General features: G+C 46.6%; 1 protein-coding gene across 2 annotated transcripts in view; it reads right to left on the bottom strand.

The window, feature by feature from the left end:
* MNT (MAX network transcriptional repressor) overlaps positions 1 to 16,428 on the bottom strand; it is an 86,480-nt gene extending 70,052 nt beyond the window's left edge. For both annotated transcript variants that reach the window (XM_056558460.1, XM_056558461.1), the window contains exon 1: positions 16,131 to 16,428. In XM_056558460.1, coding sequence (XP_056414435.1) covers positions 16,131 to 16,209 — 79 coding nt within the window. In that variant the 5' untranslated portion in view covers positions 16,210 to 16,428. The remainder of the gene's footprint in view (positions 1 to 16,130) is intronic.
* Positions 16,429 to 16,866: the final 438 nt, after the last annotated feature.

Here is a 16,866-nt window from a genome sequence, read left to right as displayed (position 1 = left end):
GCAGAACAGCACGGGTCACATACGATTAGTTCCCCGATGTGGGGACAGCGCGCTGCGGCTGATAATTCATTAATTCCCGAGGGGAAGGGGCTAAACCGGTATTGCAGGAAGAAAATTTCGGTATTCGGTATGAACCGGTATACCGCCCAGCCCTACATGAAAATGTAAAGTTCTGTAAATGTGCAGGATGCTCCCATAACTAATTTCTACTACAACATGGCACCCAGAGAACCAATGTGCACATAAGAAAACATATCTGAAAACTATGAAGACTATCCTTAAAACTTGGAAGTTACTTCTGTACCTTCTTTACAAACTGATGCAGACCTGAGAGAAAATAGCAACAATTGTTTTGTGTAATACAGAAAGCTCAGGCTCAATAACCATCCTGGGTCAGGAAACCAAAGCAGAAGACCCCCGCAGCCCCTTAGTTCTAGGGATCAGTAGGGGTCACATTTCGCAACCGAAATTTCCTTATTTTAGTTATATGCTTTAGTCAGCAATTGCATTCCAAGTGCTATGAAAGAAACCACTGTCCTTAATTCACTCCTGTTCGAAGAGGAATGATGGTGTTGAGGCTGCAGACTAATCTCAAGTCATGTGACTGAGCGAGAAATCAATGTGCTGCAGATAAAGCAGGACTTGACCCCGTGACCTCCTGAGCTCTGCACAATGCATTCTCCTGCTCACAATGTTACTGGATTGGCAAATGTGGTGAAGACAGCTCTGCACAACTCCATGTCATTGATTCCGAGAAGTTATACCTTTCTAATACACATAGTAAACATTCCTATACTATACAGAACCTTTTAAGAAACACTTCAGGGTTTATTTTTTCTTATATAGTGCAGCATCGGCTATTATTAGGGAATAATGTAGAGGTTCTTGTGTATACCTTGTGCTTGCATGTTTTAGCAGATGTAGAATGCATGAGTTTTTAGCAATAATGATTTCAACTGCATCACTAGGTGATTTTATACTGCTGTCTACATTTCCTATGAATCTCCTTGGCTTTGCAGAGAGAGGGAGTGGAGTCTTATTACTGCATCGGCAGTCTATCACCTGGCAAGAGTCCAGCAGTCGAGATTTATAAGCGAGTTGGGGGTCAGTTTATATTATGGGCAGTTTTGATGCTTTTTTTTTATTTTTTTTATTCAAAATGTGTCAAACAGAGAAATATTTGACCTATAATCACAATTGAGTATTTTATGCAGATTTAAAATCTTCAAGCTATATTAACATTTGTACTGCAATTCTGTAGCATTTTCACCATATTATGGCAGTGAATTTACAACATTATGCATTTTATCCACAAACCTGTAAACACTCATGCGAGGTGTATAGCTATTATATATTCTGATCCCATAGAGATTGCAGCAGCAATATACAGATAGAGCTGGGTGATCACATGACTCACTTACAGATGTTGAAATGCACAGATGCAACTAATGAGGGTAAGTATGCATTGATGGATACGTGATATTGGCACAAAATATATATATATATAAATATACAAAACAAAAACCTTGAGCGCTTCTTTAAAGTTTTTTATTCTGACTATATTTGCTGTTGCTTGTTTATCAACTGATTGCTGGGCCCTTTACTGGAGGCAAATACTAAGCTGTTTGGCCAAAAATCACCATGTGGAAGGAGACTCTTAAGACAATCTTCATACTTTCAGCAATTCCTCTGTTTATCACGGTTGTTGGTAAACTGCAGTGGAAATCTAATGAGCCAAGATCAATAATATAGATAAGATAACACTAACAATACTGTAAACACACAGACACAACTGAGTGTACACAATCCCATTAAGACACATTGCCTTCAAGTTTGGTAATTATTTACTCTTTTCTATTTGCCTAGCACCAAGTGCAATGCTGCCAAATATAAATCAGACTAGGTTTTGGAGGTCCCCAACTTTGACCTTCATGACCTCAAACTACTTTCCAGGTTATTAGACTGGTCACAGAAAGGTCAGACACATGACTGCTATAGACTGTCGGGATCGGAATAATGTGTGTTCTTCTAGCAGAGCCCGCTAAATATGTGTGCACTACTGCAGAAAACATGATAGATTCCTGAGACACCTACTGATCAATGGCGCTATTGATTAGATTGCCCCAGCATTGCCTCTTTGAAGCTCTGACTCTCCCATAGAGCTGTATTGAGGGGGCGTGTCAGCCGCCGCTTCGTGCGGTGGTCAACACGCCCCCTTCCGACGGACTGCTGGGGCCCCGTACGGGAGATTGTGGTGGGTCCCAGCGGTCAGACCCCTGTGGTTTTAAACTTATCCCCCATCTTTAGGATAGGGGATCATTTTTTGACTCCTTTAAGTGTTGCTGGTGGTGGTCATTGCCTGTTGGATGTTGTACTGCTACACAAACTACAGGGCCACAGATTGCAGATCACTGCTCTTTAGCACAACATGCTAGGAGCTATAGTTTTGGGTCAGTTTCGGTTTCTGGCCAAGCACTTCCAAAATTCTCATTTCTGTACATCATGCAGCAAAATACGACACGACCCTACCCTAAAAGAACATATTCCTAATGCCTTCCTCAACTCTGACTTACCTAATCTATTGGTGCATGCCCTCATCATCTTGCACTTGGACTACTGCAACATCCTCCTCTGTGGCCTTCCGTCAAACACTTTTCCCTCGTTTAACCCATCCTCACCTCTGCTGCCAAACCCTTCACTGGCTATTCATTGTTCAACAAAGTTAGTTTAAACTGCATCCCTTCCCCTTATCCCCTTACACCCTTCACTTCAAATTCCCTGGTTGGACTTGATGGACGTATGTCTTTTTTCAACCATACTAACTACCGTATTTTTTGCCGTATAAGATGCACTTTTTCTTCCCCAAAACTGGTGCGTCTTAAACGGCGAATACACCCCTATCGCGGCGGTCCCTGCTGCCATCAACAGCCGGGACCCGCGGCTAATACAGGACATCACCGATCGCGGTGATGCCTTGTATTAACCCTTCAGACACGGCGATCGAAGCTGACCCCCGTGTCTGAAGGGAAAGTGACACTGACCCGGCTGTTCAGTCGGGCTGTTCGGGACGGCCGCGATTTCACCGCGGCGGTCCCGAACAGCCCGACTGAATAGCCGGGTTAGTGCTTACAGGACTCCGGGAGGGACCTTACCTGCCTCCTCTGTGTCATCTCCGTTCAAGGATTCCCTGTATGGCCGGCGCTCTCCTTCCTCGTCATCACGTCGTCGCGTACGTGCGTCGGCATGCGTAACGACGTGATGGCGGCGACGGAGAGCGAGGATACCCGGCCGGCAGCAGAGACATTCCGGAGCGATGGGGACATGGTGACAGCGATGGAGCGACATCCAGGGCAGCGGTGATGGGTCCGGAGCGGCGGGGACACGTGAGTATTACCTCCTATGCAGTGGTCTTCAATCTGCGGACCTCCAGATGTTGCAAAACTACAACTCCCAGCATGCCCGGACAGCCAACGGCTGTCCGGGCATGCTGGGAGTTGTAGTTTTGCAACATCTGGAGATCCGCAGTTTGAAGACCACTATTGGGTTCAAAATCTTTATTTTTTTAGATTTTGCACCTATAAATTGAGTGCGTCTTATACGCCGGTGCGTCCTATAGGACGAAAAATACAGTATGTAACTATGTAAACTGTTTCCTGTGACATACAAGGCTGCCCACAACCTATCCCCTCCATACATCTCAGACCTGATCTCCCCATACCAACCCTAACTTAATTTCAAGACCTCCGGTTGTGCTCTCCCCTAGTCCGCACCTCACACACTCGTATATATAGTAAGACTCCTCCTGTGCTTCCCCTATAGACAGATTCTCTACCTCAACAGATCCGCCTCTCACCTACCATCAAGACCTTCAAAAGCAACTTGAAAACCTCTCTTTAGACTAGGCTACAACCTACAATATCCCTGCCACCGCTGTATTGCCCTAGGAATGGCTGCTTCCCTAACTACTCACAGATGACCAGCTGTCTCTACCTGTATCTGTCATTTACGGTTTCACGTCCACTTGTGTTTGCGGTATATGTATTTCAAACCCTTAACATATGTACAGTGCCCTGGTACTAAGAGCGCTTCATAGCACCTCTATAATAATAATGCTATACTTGTAGCCAAGCAGCTTCAGCACCCCATGTATCATGCTTAAAGCATCCGTGACATACTGAAAAGCTAGTTGCTGCTCTAGTTGCGATGTCTTTGTGGCTGAAATCCAGGGCAGAGAGTAGAGCCAGTGTATGATCTTGGCCCTGAAAACGAAAGGACACAATGCTTGGTGGAGCCCTGCAGTCCCTTAATTCTAGGGATCAGTGGGGGTCACTTTTCACGAGATATGTAAAAGTGGACCTTTCCTTCTCGGCTCGGCAGTTGCTGACTTTATCCTGCATAAATGAGTTCAGCTTTCAGGTGCTCCGGTGGGCTGGAGACTCTCTCCTAGGACTGTATCCACCTTTTCCAGCCCACCGGAGCACCTGAAAGCTGAACTAGTTTATGCAGGCTTAAAGGGGTACTCCGGCCCTGAGACATCTTATCCCCTATCCAAAGGATAGGGGGATAAGATGTCTCACCACAAGGGTCCCACCGCTGGGGACCCCCGCAATCTTGTATTCACACCCACCTGTTTGAGCTGCACGCCGCGGTGCCAGCAGGGGTCCCCAGCGGTGAGACATCTTTGGATAGGGGATAAGATGTCTCAGGGCCGGAGTACCCCTTTAAGTCAGCAACCGCCGAGACGTTCGTGACGAATCGAATTACTGGAAGTTCACTCATCTCAACTCTGTACCAGTGTTGAGTTTTTTTTTTCTATTGGCTTCAGCAAAAAATAAATAAAAAAAAAACCTCTATATGGGATCCGAGGCTTATTGAAGTACATTATGGCATCATAGAATCCTTTTGCTATTTTCATATGGCAGAAATCATGTAGTGCTAGGACCGCTCGAAAATGTGCTGTCTCCGACGTGTGAACATGGCCTTGTATTGTATAACTTAGGAGGTTTGTGCGGAGCTTGTTCACACTACAGAATCCTGGCCTGGAGATATTCAATGCAGCGATTCAGTCTGGAGCAGCCGCCGGATAAATAAGGTTCTAAAAACCAAGCCCAATTGACGACATTTGCATTTCAGAGCGGTTTTCGACGAAAGAACATTTTCATTCTTGTGGTGGTCTGGGGTCCCGAATTTCCGCCGCATAAATTTTGTAGTGTGAGTGGTGCAGCATAATCCCATTAGGAACAATGGAAGGCTGCTCCACCATATTTTCCAAGCAGGGTTCCGCTGGGAAAATCGGAAGTGTGAATGGGCCCCAATACATCTATGTGTATCAGACTTATCTGCAGACAGTCACGGATAAAAAAAAACGTATCGTATACATACCGATGAAAAATTAGATTATTTTCCAGAAATAAACTTCTAAGGCCATGTTTAGAGATGAGCGAACTTACAGTAAATTCGATTCATCACAAACTTCTCAGCTCGGCAGTTGATGACTAGTGTTGAGCGGCATAGGCCATATTCGAATTCGCGATATTTCGCGAATATATGGACGAATATTCGTCATATATTCGCTAAATTCGCATATTCGTAATATCCGCGTATGCGAAAATTTGTATATAAGAAAATTAGCATAAACAAAAATTTGCATATGCGAAAATTCGCATATGCCACTTTTTGTATATGCGAAAATCATATGCTAAATCATATACTTTTTGTATATGCGAAAATTTGCACGCCAGTCTCCCACAGTAGTATTAGAGCCTTCTTTACACCACACAAGCTGGAAGCAGAGAGGGATGATCACTGTGATGTGTACTGTGAAAAAAAAAAAAAACACGAATATTTGTAATTACGAATATATAGTGCTATATTCGCGACTATGCGATATTCGCAAATAAAATTTGCATTGCGAATATTCGCGAGCAACACTATTGATGACTTTTCCTGCATAAATTAGTTCAGCTTTCAGGTGCTCCGGTGGGCTGGAAAAGGTGGATACAGTCCTAGGAGAGAGTCTCCTAGGACTGTTTCCACCTTTTCCAGCCCATGGGAGCGCCTGGAAGCTGAACTAATTTATGGAGGATAAGTCATCAACTGCCGAGCCGAGAAGTTCGTGACGAATTTACTGTAAGTTCGCTCATCTCTAGCCATGTTATATTAGAGCAGTGGTCTCCAAACTGTGGACCTCCAGATGTTGCAAAACCACAACTCCCAGCATGCCGGGACAGCCAACGGCTGTTCAGATGTTATGAAACTACAATTCCCAGCATACTGGGAGTTGTAGTTTTGCAACATTTGGAGGTCCTCAATTTGGAGACCACTATATTAGAGGATTCTAGCCAGGGATAGGAGATGCAGAAATGAATGATCTGCAACCCGTACAGCCACCTCTGGTCAGCCAGCTACATTAATGCTGTCCTGCGATCCAGCTAAGCAGATTCTGCAGCCTCCACTCGGAGGGGTGGAAAGCTCAGATTTCTGGCTCTGCAAGAGCAGGAAGCTGGTTAATAAGGATTGCCCTGTAGTGTCTGCCCTTCCCCCAACTCCAATGTACTCTGGAGGGCTCTCCCAAGAACCAGACACAGCAGTGAAAGGAGGAAAGAAGGTGGGGGGGGGGAATCTGTCTCACTTAGGAGCCGCCCCTCCCACTCCACCCCCTCTACATCTGCGCTGGAGAAGAAAAATGGAGAGAGAAAAAAAATTGAAAAAAAAAATTCATTAAAATCTTCAAATAATCAAGAGCGCAGCAATGCGGCTGTAATATAAAAGGCGGGCGATAGCACAAAATATCGTACACAACACCGCCTGGACCTTGCTCACTTATTCCCACTGCAGCAAACACTTTGACCGGCTGCCGGCTGTATGTGCACAACACGCTGCATACCATGTGTCGTTACGAAATGACCAGTGCAGGCATATAATGTACACAGCCGGCTGTATGTACACAACACGCTGCATACCATGTGTCATTACGAAATGACCAGTGCAGGCATATAATGTACACAGCCGGCTGTATGTGCACAACACGCTGCATACCATGTGTCGTTACGAAATGACCAGTGCAGGCATATAATGTACACAGCCGGCTGTATGTACACAACACGCTGCATACCATGTGTCGTTACGAAATGACCAGTGCAGGCATATAATGTACACAGCCGGCTGTATGTGCACAACACGCTGCATACCATGTGTCGTTACGAAATGACCAGTGCAGGCATATAATGTACACAGCCGGCTGTATGTGCACAACACGCTGCATACCATGTGTCGTTACGAAATGACCAGTGCAGGCATATAATGTACACAGCCGGCTGTATGTGCACAACACGCTGCATACCATGTGTCGTTACGAAATGACCAGTGCAGGCATATAATGTACACAGACGGCTGTATGTGCACAACACGCTGCATACCATGTGTCATTACGAAATGACCAGTGCAGGCATATAATGTACACAGCCGGCTGTATGTGCACAACACGCTGCATACCATGTGTCATTACGAAATGACCAGTGCAGGCATATAATGTACACAGACGGCTGTATGTGCACAACACGCTGCATACCATGTGTCATTACGAAATGACCAGTGCAGGCATATAATGTACACAGCCGGCTGTATGTGCACAACACGCTGCATACCATGTGTCATTACGAAATCACCAGTGCAGGCATATAATGTACACAGCCGGCTGTATGTGCACAACACGCTGCATACCATGTGTCGTTACGAAATGACCAGTGCAGGTATATAATGTACACAACACGCTGCATACCATGTGTCATTACGAAATCACCAGTGCAGGCATATAATGTACACAGCCGGCTGTATGTGCACAACACGCTGCATACCATGTGTCGTTACGAAATGACCAGTGCAGGCATATAATGTACACAGCCGGCTGTATGTGCACAACACGCTGCATACCATGTGTCATTACGAAATCACCAGTGCAGGCATATAATGTACACAGCCGGCTGTATGTGCACAACACGCTGCATACCATGTGTCGTTACGAAATGACCAGTGCAGGCATATAATGTACACAGCCGGCTGTATGTGCACAACACGCTGCATACCATGTGTCGTTACGAAATGACCAGTGCAGGCATATAATGTACACAGCCGGCTGTATGTGCACAACACGCTGCATACCATGTGTCGTTACGAAATGACCAGTGCAGGCATATAATGTACACAGCCGGCTGTATGTGCACAACACGCTGCATACCATGTGTCATTACGAAATCACCAGTGCAGGCATATAATGTACACAGCCGGCTGTGATCCACGGCAGTGGTCAATGCATAGATCCATGCCATGCCTGCGATGGTTAATCTGTTGCAGCAGACAGCGGTGGTTTCCTTGACATCACCGCCGATGACTCGCATACAAATGTGTCTGCATTACAGAAAGGATATAAGGGAGGCATGTATCAGCGCCGTCACTCGTACGACCTGGAGCGCCTGACACCGTATACAGACCTATCGTTGTAAAAAAAAACATCTATGGCGTGTGGAACAACAGATCTTATGAAGTATCGTCCTGATAAATGTCGCATTACGTGCTCTTAAAAAAAAAAAAAACGACATTGAAGCTTTGGAGCTGTAAGGCGGTGACCCCAAAATATGGTGCACATTACAAGGACCAGTTGTTTTTTTGCCTATAAAACACACTAACACGTGTCATATATATGAAACTCTTGTACAGACAGTGCAGAAATGGGCGGATGACAGGATCGTTCTGGACATTTGTAACCTCGGATGGGTGTGTTACCACCCTACTGAAAAGGCACCTGCGAGGGTGTGATCCTGCTCTTATTTACAGGGGAAGGCTCCGCATAGCTCGCAGCTACTACAATGCTTCGACCTCAACAGCGTTTTAAGAGGAACCCTAAACACGTAATAGGATTTTTTATACCGGGGGGGGGGGGGGGGAAACACACACAAACAAAAACCTAACATTTATATATGTGAATACATAAATACAAGATAAAATAATGATCATTCTGGATTTCCTGTCAATAACAGGGAACAGAAGAATATATTGCAAAAGTAGCTAACTGCAAGTTAATTTCTTCATGACAACTCATGGGGATCAATCACTTGGGCTTCAGTCACTAGGGATCTCATAGCACTAGTTATTAGACAATAGTGAGCAAATGGTGAATGTCTGGTAACAAGGAAACCAGATGGCTAAAGCTGGTGATCTGTCAGGTAACACCGATGTAATAATGCTACAATAGGTGATCTATCAGGTGACACCGGTGTGAGGACAGCTACAGTCAGTGCTTTGTCAGGTAACACCGGTGTAATAAGGAGACGGTTACAGTCAGGTAACACCGGTGTAATAAGTGGATGGTTACAGTCAGGTAACACCGGTGTAATAAGGAGATGGTTACAGTCAGGTAACACCGGTGTAATAAGGAGATGGTTACAGTCAGGTAACACCGGTGTAATAAGGAGACGGTTACAGTCAGGTAACACCGGTGTAATAAGTGGATGGTTACAGTCAGGTAACACCGGTGTAATAAGGAGATGGTTACAGTCAGGTAACACCGGTGTAATAAGGAGATGGTTACAGTCAGGTAACACCGATGTAATAAGGAGACGGTTACAGTCAGGTAACACCGATGTAATAAGGAGATGTTTACAGTAAGGTAACACCGGTGTAATAAGGAGACGGTTACAGTCAGGTAACACCGATGTAATAAGGAGATGGTTACAGTCAGGTAACGCCGGTGTAATAAGGAGACGGTTACAGTCAGGTAACGCCGGTGTAATAAGGAGACGGTTACAGTCAGGTAACGCCGGTGTAATAAGGAGACGGTTACAGTCAGGTAACGCCGGTGTAATAAGGAGACGGTTACAGTCAGGTAACACCGGTGTAATAAGGAGATGGTTACAGTCAGGTAACACCGATGTAATAAGGAGATGGTTACAGTCAGGTAACACCGATGTAATAAGGAGATGGCTACAGTCAGTGCTTTGGTTATGGTTGCAAAATCTGGCTGGGGAGGGGAAAACTGTGCGCTCCCGTATCCCAGCCGGACCAGCGCTGATGACTTTAATGAGCCAACCGGAGTCACCATTTGACTCCGGTCGGCTTATTTCTGACCCATATCCGGTTTTGTGTTATCCATAGCCTGAAAACGTGGTGTGCATGCAGCCTTTGTCAGGTAACACCAGTATAATAAGGAGATGGCTAGTCAGTAATCTCCTTAGTAACACCAGGGTAATAAGGCTTCAGTCAGGGGTCTGTCAGGTAAAACCAATGTAATATAAAAGACGACTACAGTTTGTGATCTGTCAGGTAATGCAGCTGTGATATGGAGACTGCTACAGTCAGTACTCTGCTCAGTAATACTGGTGTCATAAGGAGATTGCTACATTTGGCAATCTGTCAGGTAAGGCCAGGTTAACACTACGTTTTTTTTACTTACGGTTCCCGTATACGGCTGGGAGGGGTGGGCGGGGCTTAATCGCAGCACCCGCACTCAGCCGTATAGGGGAACCATATTTAATGTATGTCTATGAGCCGACCAGAGTGAACCGCAGCCTCCTTTCGGCCGTATGCAGTTTCCCGACCGTAGGCAAAAACGCGGTCGACCACGCTTTTGCCTGCGGTCGGGAAACCGCATACGGCCGAAAACGCAGCCAACCGGAGGCTGCGGTTCATTCCGGTCGGCTCATAGACATGTGCGGGTGTCGCGATTAAGCACCGCCCCCCCTCCTCCCAGCCGTATACGGGAACTGTAAGTACAAAACGTAGTGTGAACCTAGCCTAACACTGCACTTATGCTGGGTTCACACCACGTTTTTGCAATACAGTTCCCGTCACAGGTTTTGTGATTAAAAAAAAAAAAAAACTGATTCTACAAAACCTGACTAAACTGTAATCAAAACATGTGTACAAATTTTTATCCAGGGTAATAAATGATGTCCGGTTGCATCCGTTTTTTCAGAAACAAATGTATACATTTTTAACATTTCATTCCATTATGAATAAAGTTTCACTTGTTTGTTTGATGTTCCAAGAAAAAAAACTGTACAAAAGTCAAAAACCGTATGGTGAAAACCGGATGAAACCGTATGCACATACGGTTCCATACTGTTCCCATTGACTCCCATGTTAAAAAAAAAAACGTAATAAAGTCTGTAATCTATAAGGTAAAGCAGCTGTAATACAATTGGTGATCTGTCCGGTAACCTATCAGGTAAAGCAGGTATAAGGCTGGGTTCACACCACATTTTCGCAATACAGTTCCCGTATCAGGTTTTTTATTTTTATTTTAAAAAAAAATCGGATTCCTCAAAACCTGACTAAACTGTATCAAAAGGTGTGTACAAATTTTAATCCGTATAAGGTTGAAAACTGTATAGTTTGAAAAATGATGTCCGGTTGCATCTGTTTTTTTTAAGAAAACATATGTTCTTAAAGTTTCACTCCATTATGAATAAAGTTTCACTTGTTTGATTACAATTCCAAACAAAAAAAACTGTGAAAAGTCAAAAACCGTATGGTGAAAAACAGATGGAACTGTAGGCAAATACGGTTCTGTACGGCTCCCACGACTCCCATGTTAAAAAAAAAATAAAAAATACATTTCAATACGGTTTTTCACCCGGACCAAAAACCATGGTAGGCTATGGTATTGGGTACAGGAAAAAAAAAAACTGAAAACTATACAGGATGCAAAATGGACACAAACTGATGCATCTTTTGGCATACGGTTTTCAATACAGTTCCATAGTTTTCTAACTGAAAAGGTATACGGGAACTGTATTGCAAAAACGTGGTGTTATCCCAGCCTAAGGCTGCATTCACACCACGATTGCAGCCTATGGTTGCCGGTGCATTGCCGTGGAATGAGATATGCCATAGAATGAGATGGTCCGCCTCCATCACATCCTATTGGCTCTCTCTTGTCACGTGACATATTTAAACGTCACGCAGCGATGCGCACAGCAGTGTCAATTTGGCTATCACAGGGAGAGGATCTCCTCACCCTGTGATAGCTGAAGCTGTACGGAGCTCTCATGGCCTCTGTGGCCCGACAGAAGTTCACACATGTACGCAGCTCATACGGCTGCCTCATATACATTTACTGTTGATCCACAGCGCTATCGGGATCCCAAAGGCGCTGTCATCAGTGTGCGTCCCCGCGAGCGCCCCACGCCCGCAGCTCTACTCCCCGTCCTCCGCCCCCCGCAGGTTAAGTTATTCGCGTAGTGCTGCGCATGCGCAGTACTACTTTACCTGCGCCCGATGCTCTACTTTCTGTTCCCCGCTCCCTGAGCGTTAACGGGTCGGGGAGTAGAGCTACGGAGGGACGGGGAGTACAGCTGCGGGCATGGGGCGCTCGCGGGGACGCACACTGATGACAGCGCCATCGGGCATAGGAATCCCCATAGCGCTGTGGATCGCTCCCTGAGCGTTCACAGGGGACGGGGAGTAGAGCTGCGCAGGACGGGGTGTAGAGCTGCGGGGGACGGGGAGTAGAGATGTGGGGACGGGGAGTACAGCTGCGTAGAACGGGGAGTAGAGATGCGGGGGACGGGGAGTACAGCTGCGGGGGACGGGGAGTAGAGCTGCGGGCGTGGGGATCCTGATAGCGCTGTGGATCAACAGTAAATGTATATGAGGCAGCCGTATGAGCTGCGTACATGTGTGAACTTCTGTCGGGCCACAGAGGCCATGAGAGCTCCGTACAGCTTCAGCTATCACAGGGTGAGGAGACCCACTCCCTGTGATAGCCAAACTGACACTACTGTGCTCATCGATGCGTAAGGTTTAAATATGTCACGTGACAAGAGAGAGCCAATAGGCTGTGATGGAGGCGGAGCATCTCATTCTATGGCAAATCTCATTCCACGGCAATGCACCGGATCTGCAAGGTGAGGGGAAAACCCGGTACTGAAATCCATTCACTTTAATGAGCCGACCGGAGTCAAACAGTGACTCTGGTTGGCTCATTTCTGCCCCATATCCGGTTTTGTGACCGGACCTAAAACCGCAGTATACTACAGTTTTGTATCCGGACCTAAAACTGTAGTATACCACGGTTTAAGGTCCGGTCAGAAAACCGGATACGGGTCAAAAATGAGCCAACAGAAGTAAAACAGTGACTACTGTCGGCTCATTAAAGTCAATGGATTTCAGCGCCGATCCGGTAAGGTAAAGTAGGTGTAAGACAGTCTGTGCTCTGTAAGGTAAAGCGGGTGTAAGACAGTCTGTGCTCTGTAAGGTAAAGCGGGTGTAAGACAGTCTGTGCTCTGTAAGGTAAAGCGGGTGTAAGACAGTCTGTGCTCTGTAAGGTAAAGCGGGTGTAAGACAGTCTGTGCTCTGTAAGGTAAAGCGGGTGCAAGACAGTCTGTGCTCTGTAAGGTAAAGCGGGTGCAAGACAGTCTGTGCTCTGTAAGGTAAAGCGGGTGCAAGACAGTCTGTGCTCTGTAAGGTAAAGCAGGTGCAAGACAGTCTGTGCTCTGTAAGGTAAAGCGGGTGTAATACAGTCTGTGCTCTGTAAGGTAAAGCAGGTGTAAAACAGTCTGTGCTCTGTAAGGTAAAGCAGGTATAATAGTCTGTGCTCTGTAAGGTAAAGCAGGTGTAAGACAGTCTGTGCTCTGTAAGGTAAATCAGGTGCAAGACAGTCTGTGCTCTGTAAGGTAAATCAGGTGCAAGACAGTCTGTGCTCTGTAAGGTAAATCAGGTGCAAGACAGTCTGTGCTCTGTAAGGTAAAGCGGGTGTAATACAGTCTGTGCTCTGTAAGGTAAAGCAGGTGTAAGACAGTCTGTGCTCTGTAAGGTAAAGCAGGTATAATAGTCTGTGCTCTGTAAGGTAAAGCAGGTATAATAGTCTGTGCTCTGTAAGGTAATGCGGGTGTAAGACAGTCTGTGCTCTGTAAGGTAAAGCAGGTATAAGAGTCTGTGCTCTGTGAGGTAAAGCAGGTATGAGTCTGTGCTCTGTAAGGTAAAGCAGGTATAATAGTCTGTGCTCTGTAAGGTAAAGCAGGTATAATAGTCTGTGCTCTGTAAGGTAAAGCAGGTATAAGAGTCTGTGCTCTGTAAGGTAAAGCAGGTATAAGAGTCTGTGCTCTGTGAGGTAAAGCAGGTATAATAGTATGTGCTCTGTGAGGTAAAGCAGGTAGGAGTCTGTGCTCTGTGAGGTAAAGCAGGTAGGAGTCTGTGCTCTGTGAGGTAAAGCAGGTATAATAGTCTGTGCTCTGTAAGGTAATGCGGGTGTAAGACAGTCTGTGCTCTGTGAGGTAAAGCAGGTATAAGAGTCTGTGCTCTGTGAGGTAAAGCAGGTATAATAGTCTGCTCTGTAAGGTAAAGCAGGTATAATAGTCTGTGCTCTGTAAGGTAAAGCAGGTATAAGAGTCTGTGCTCTGTAAGGTAAAGCAGGTATAAGAGTCTGTGCTCTGTGAGGTAAAGCAGGTGTAATAGTCTGTGCTCTGTAAGGTAAAGCAGGTATAATAGTCTGTGCTCTGTAAGGTAAAGCAGGTATAAGAGTCTGTGCTCTGTAAGGTAAAGCAGGTATAAGAGTCTGTGCTCTGTGAGGTAAAGCAGGTATGAGTCTGTGCTCTGTGAGGTAAAGCAGGTATGAGTCTGTGCTCTGTGAGGTAAAGCAGGTGTAATAGTCTGTGCTCTGTAAGGTAAAGCAGGTATAATAGTCTGTGCTCTGTAAGGTAAAGCAGGTATAAGAGTCTGTGCTCTGTAAGGTAAAGCAGGTATAAGAGTCTGTGCTCTGTGAGGTAAAGCAGGTATGAGTCTGTGCTCTGTGAGGTAAAGCAGGTATGAGTCTGTGCTCTGTGAGGTAAAGCAGGTATGAGTCTGTGCTCTGTGAGGTAAAGCAGGTATAATAGTCTGTGCTCTGTGAGGTAAAGCAGGTATAATAGTCTGTGCTCTGTAAGGTAAAGCAGGTATAATAGTCTGTGCTCTGTGAGGTAAAGCAGGTATAATAGTCTGTGCTCTGTGAGGTAAAGCAGGTATAATAGTCTGTGCTCTGTAAGGTAAAGCAGGTATAATAGTCTGTGCTCTGTAAGGTAAAGCAGGTATAATAGTCTGTGCTCTATAAGGTAAAGCGGGTGTATACAGTCGTCAGGTGTTGTACACTAGTATGGGGCGATGATGCCGTGTACTCCACCATTGCAGCCAGTGCAGAGGGGGAAGTGGTACGGCGACGACTGGCTGCTGGGGGAGGAGGAGGTTGTAGTTACGTGGATCATGCTGTGTGCGTGCTGCCCAGTTTGGCCCCGCCCCTTCTGTCTGTCTCCAGGTCCCGCTCAGACTCGCTCCAATCCTTCCCCTCCATAGGGCGTGTCCCCAATGCACGTGGGGGGAGAGGCGGAGCCGGACACGTCATTGCTCACACGTAACCCTTTCAGCGCTGGCTCTCCTGGCTCAGATTATAGGCGATTGCCAGGCTTTCTCTTCTAAATACGATCACGGCGCGTTACATCCGAGCGGCCGGATGGCATCAGCTATACACAAAGCCCCTTACACGGCACGGAAAGCGCCCGGGGAAGGTGGCGCCCGGCAGTCAGGGGGTTAAGGGGAGAGGCTGGGCAGGAGTCATATGACAAGCCCATGTCCTGCTATTATGCAAAGTGCTGCTGGAGCATTGCCACCGCCCTGCACTCAAACTCCGGCTCTTGCTAGCACAGGCAAACTGCAAAAATCCCCAGCCTGCTGCGACACTGCCAGGGACGTGACACTGGCAGCCGAGCCAGCACACAGTCTAATCATGACACTCAGCCAATCATAAGCCAGCACTGCAACCAGTGTCTGCTACAATGTACACTGCATCCAGCTAACCAATCACAACTCAGCACTGCAACCCGGTATCCACTGTATCAATGTTAGTATCGAATCCATCCACTGCAACAAAGTAACACTGCATCCAGCCCCATAGGAGCCAATCAGAGGCCAGCACTGCCACAATGTATCACTGCTTTCAATTTCAGCGTGACACTGCAATAGCGCACCGGTCTGACTACAACAAGCACCCCCTATACCCATACATTGTATCCCTGCAGCCCCTCAGATCTGGGCATGTCTGGCACACAGGGCACTACCGGCAGCACCTGTGCCACCCCCAACCCGGTGCCCCCCTCAGCACTCACCACGTGTCCTCTGTTGTTGCTGCTGCTGGGCTTGCCATTCCAGGAACAGGGCTGCTTGTAGTAGTGTCTCCAGGCTCATGTCTCCAGCAATCCTCAGTGTCTTCTGTGCCTCCAGGAATCAATCACACATACAGGGGGCTGTGCTGAGTGTCCTCACCCTCCTCCAGTCACCGAGCGGATCCTTAATCCTACATACAAGGCAGCCCCGAGACTGATCTGTCACCCCCGATCCCCCCACTGATCTGCCAGACAAGAAAAGGGCTGCAACAAGATGGCGATGAGTAACAGAAACACAACAAGAAAAAAAAGGACTCACAGAGCTGTGAGCTACTACCGGCTGCCGGGAAAACCCGGAGACTGGAGGAGGAGGGGGAGCGGGCAGTGCCCTGGAAGTGTCCTCACTGTGCACACACTGCCAGGACAGAGGCTTCCCCGGGCACTTAGGAGCTTGTTCACATTCCAATACAAATAATACTGTAAATAAGAACAATTAAGTGCATGCTCCATAATGCAAAAAAAGAAGTGACTTTATCATTGTTGCTCCAAACCGGGGACCTCCAGCTGTTGCAAAACTACAACTCCCAGCATGCCCGGACAGCCAGCGGCTGTCCGGGCATGCTGGGAGTTGTAGTTTTGTAACAGCTAGAGGTCCACGCTTTGTATGCCATCTAACAGTGCACACCAATCATCCTTTCAGCATTTTGAATAGGGATCGACCAATTATCGGTTTGGGCGA

Source organism: Hyla sarda, chromosome 2, assembly GCF_029499605.1.
Source record: "Hyla sarda isolate aHylSar1 chromosome 2, aHylSar1.hap1, whole genome shotgun sequence".
Lineage (NCBI taxonomy): Eukaryota > Metazoa > Chordata > Amphibia > Anura > Hylidae > Hyla > Hyla sarda.
Note: the sequence above shows the minus strand (reverse complement) of the source record. Positions and strands in the feature narration are given on the sequence as shown.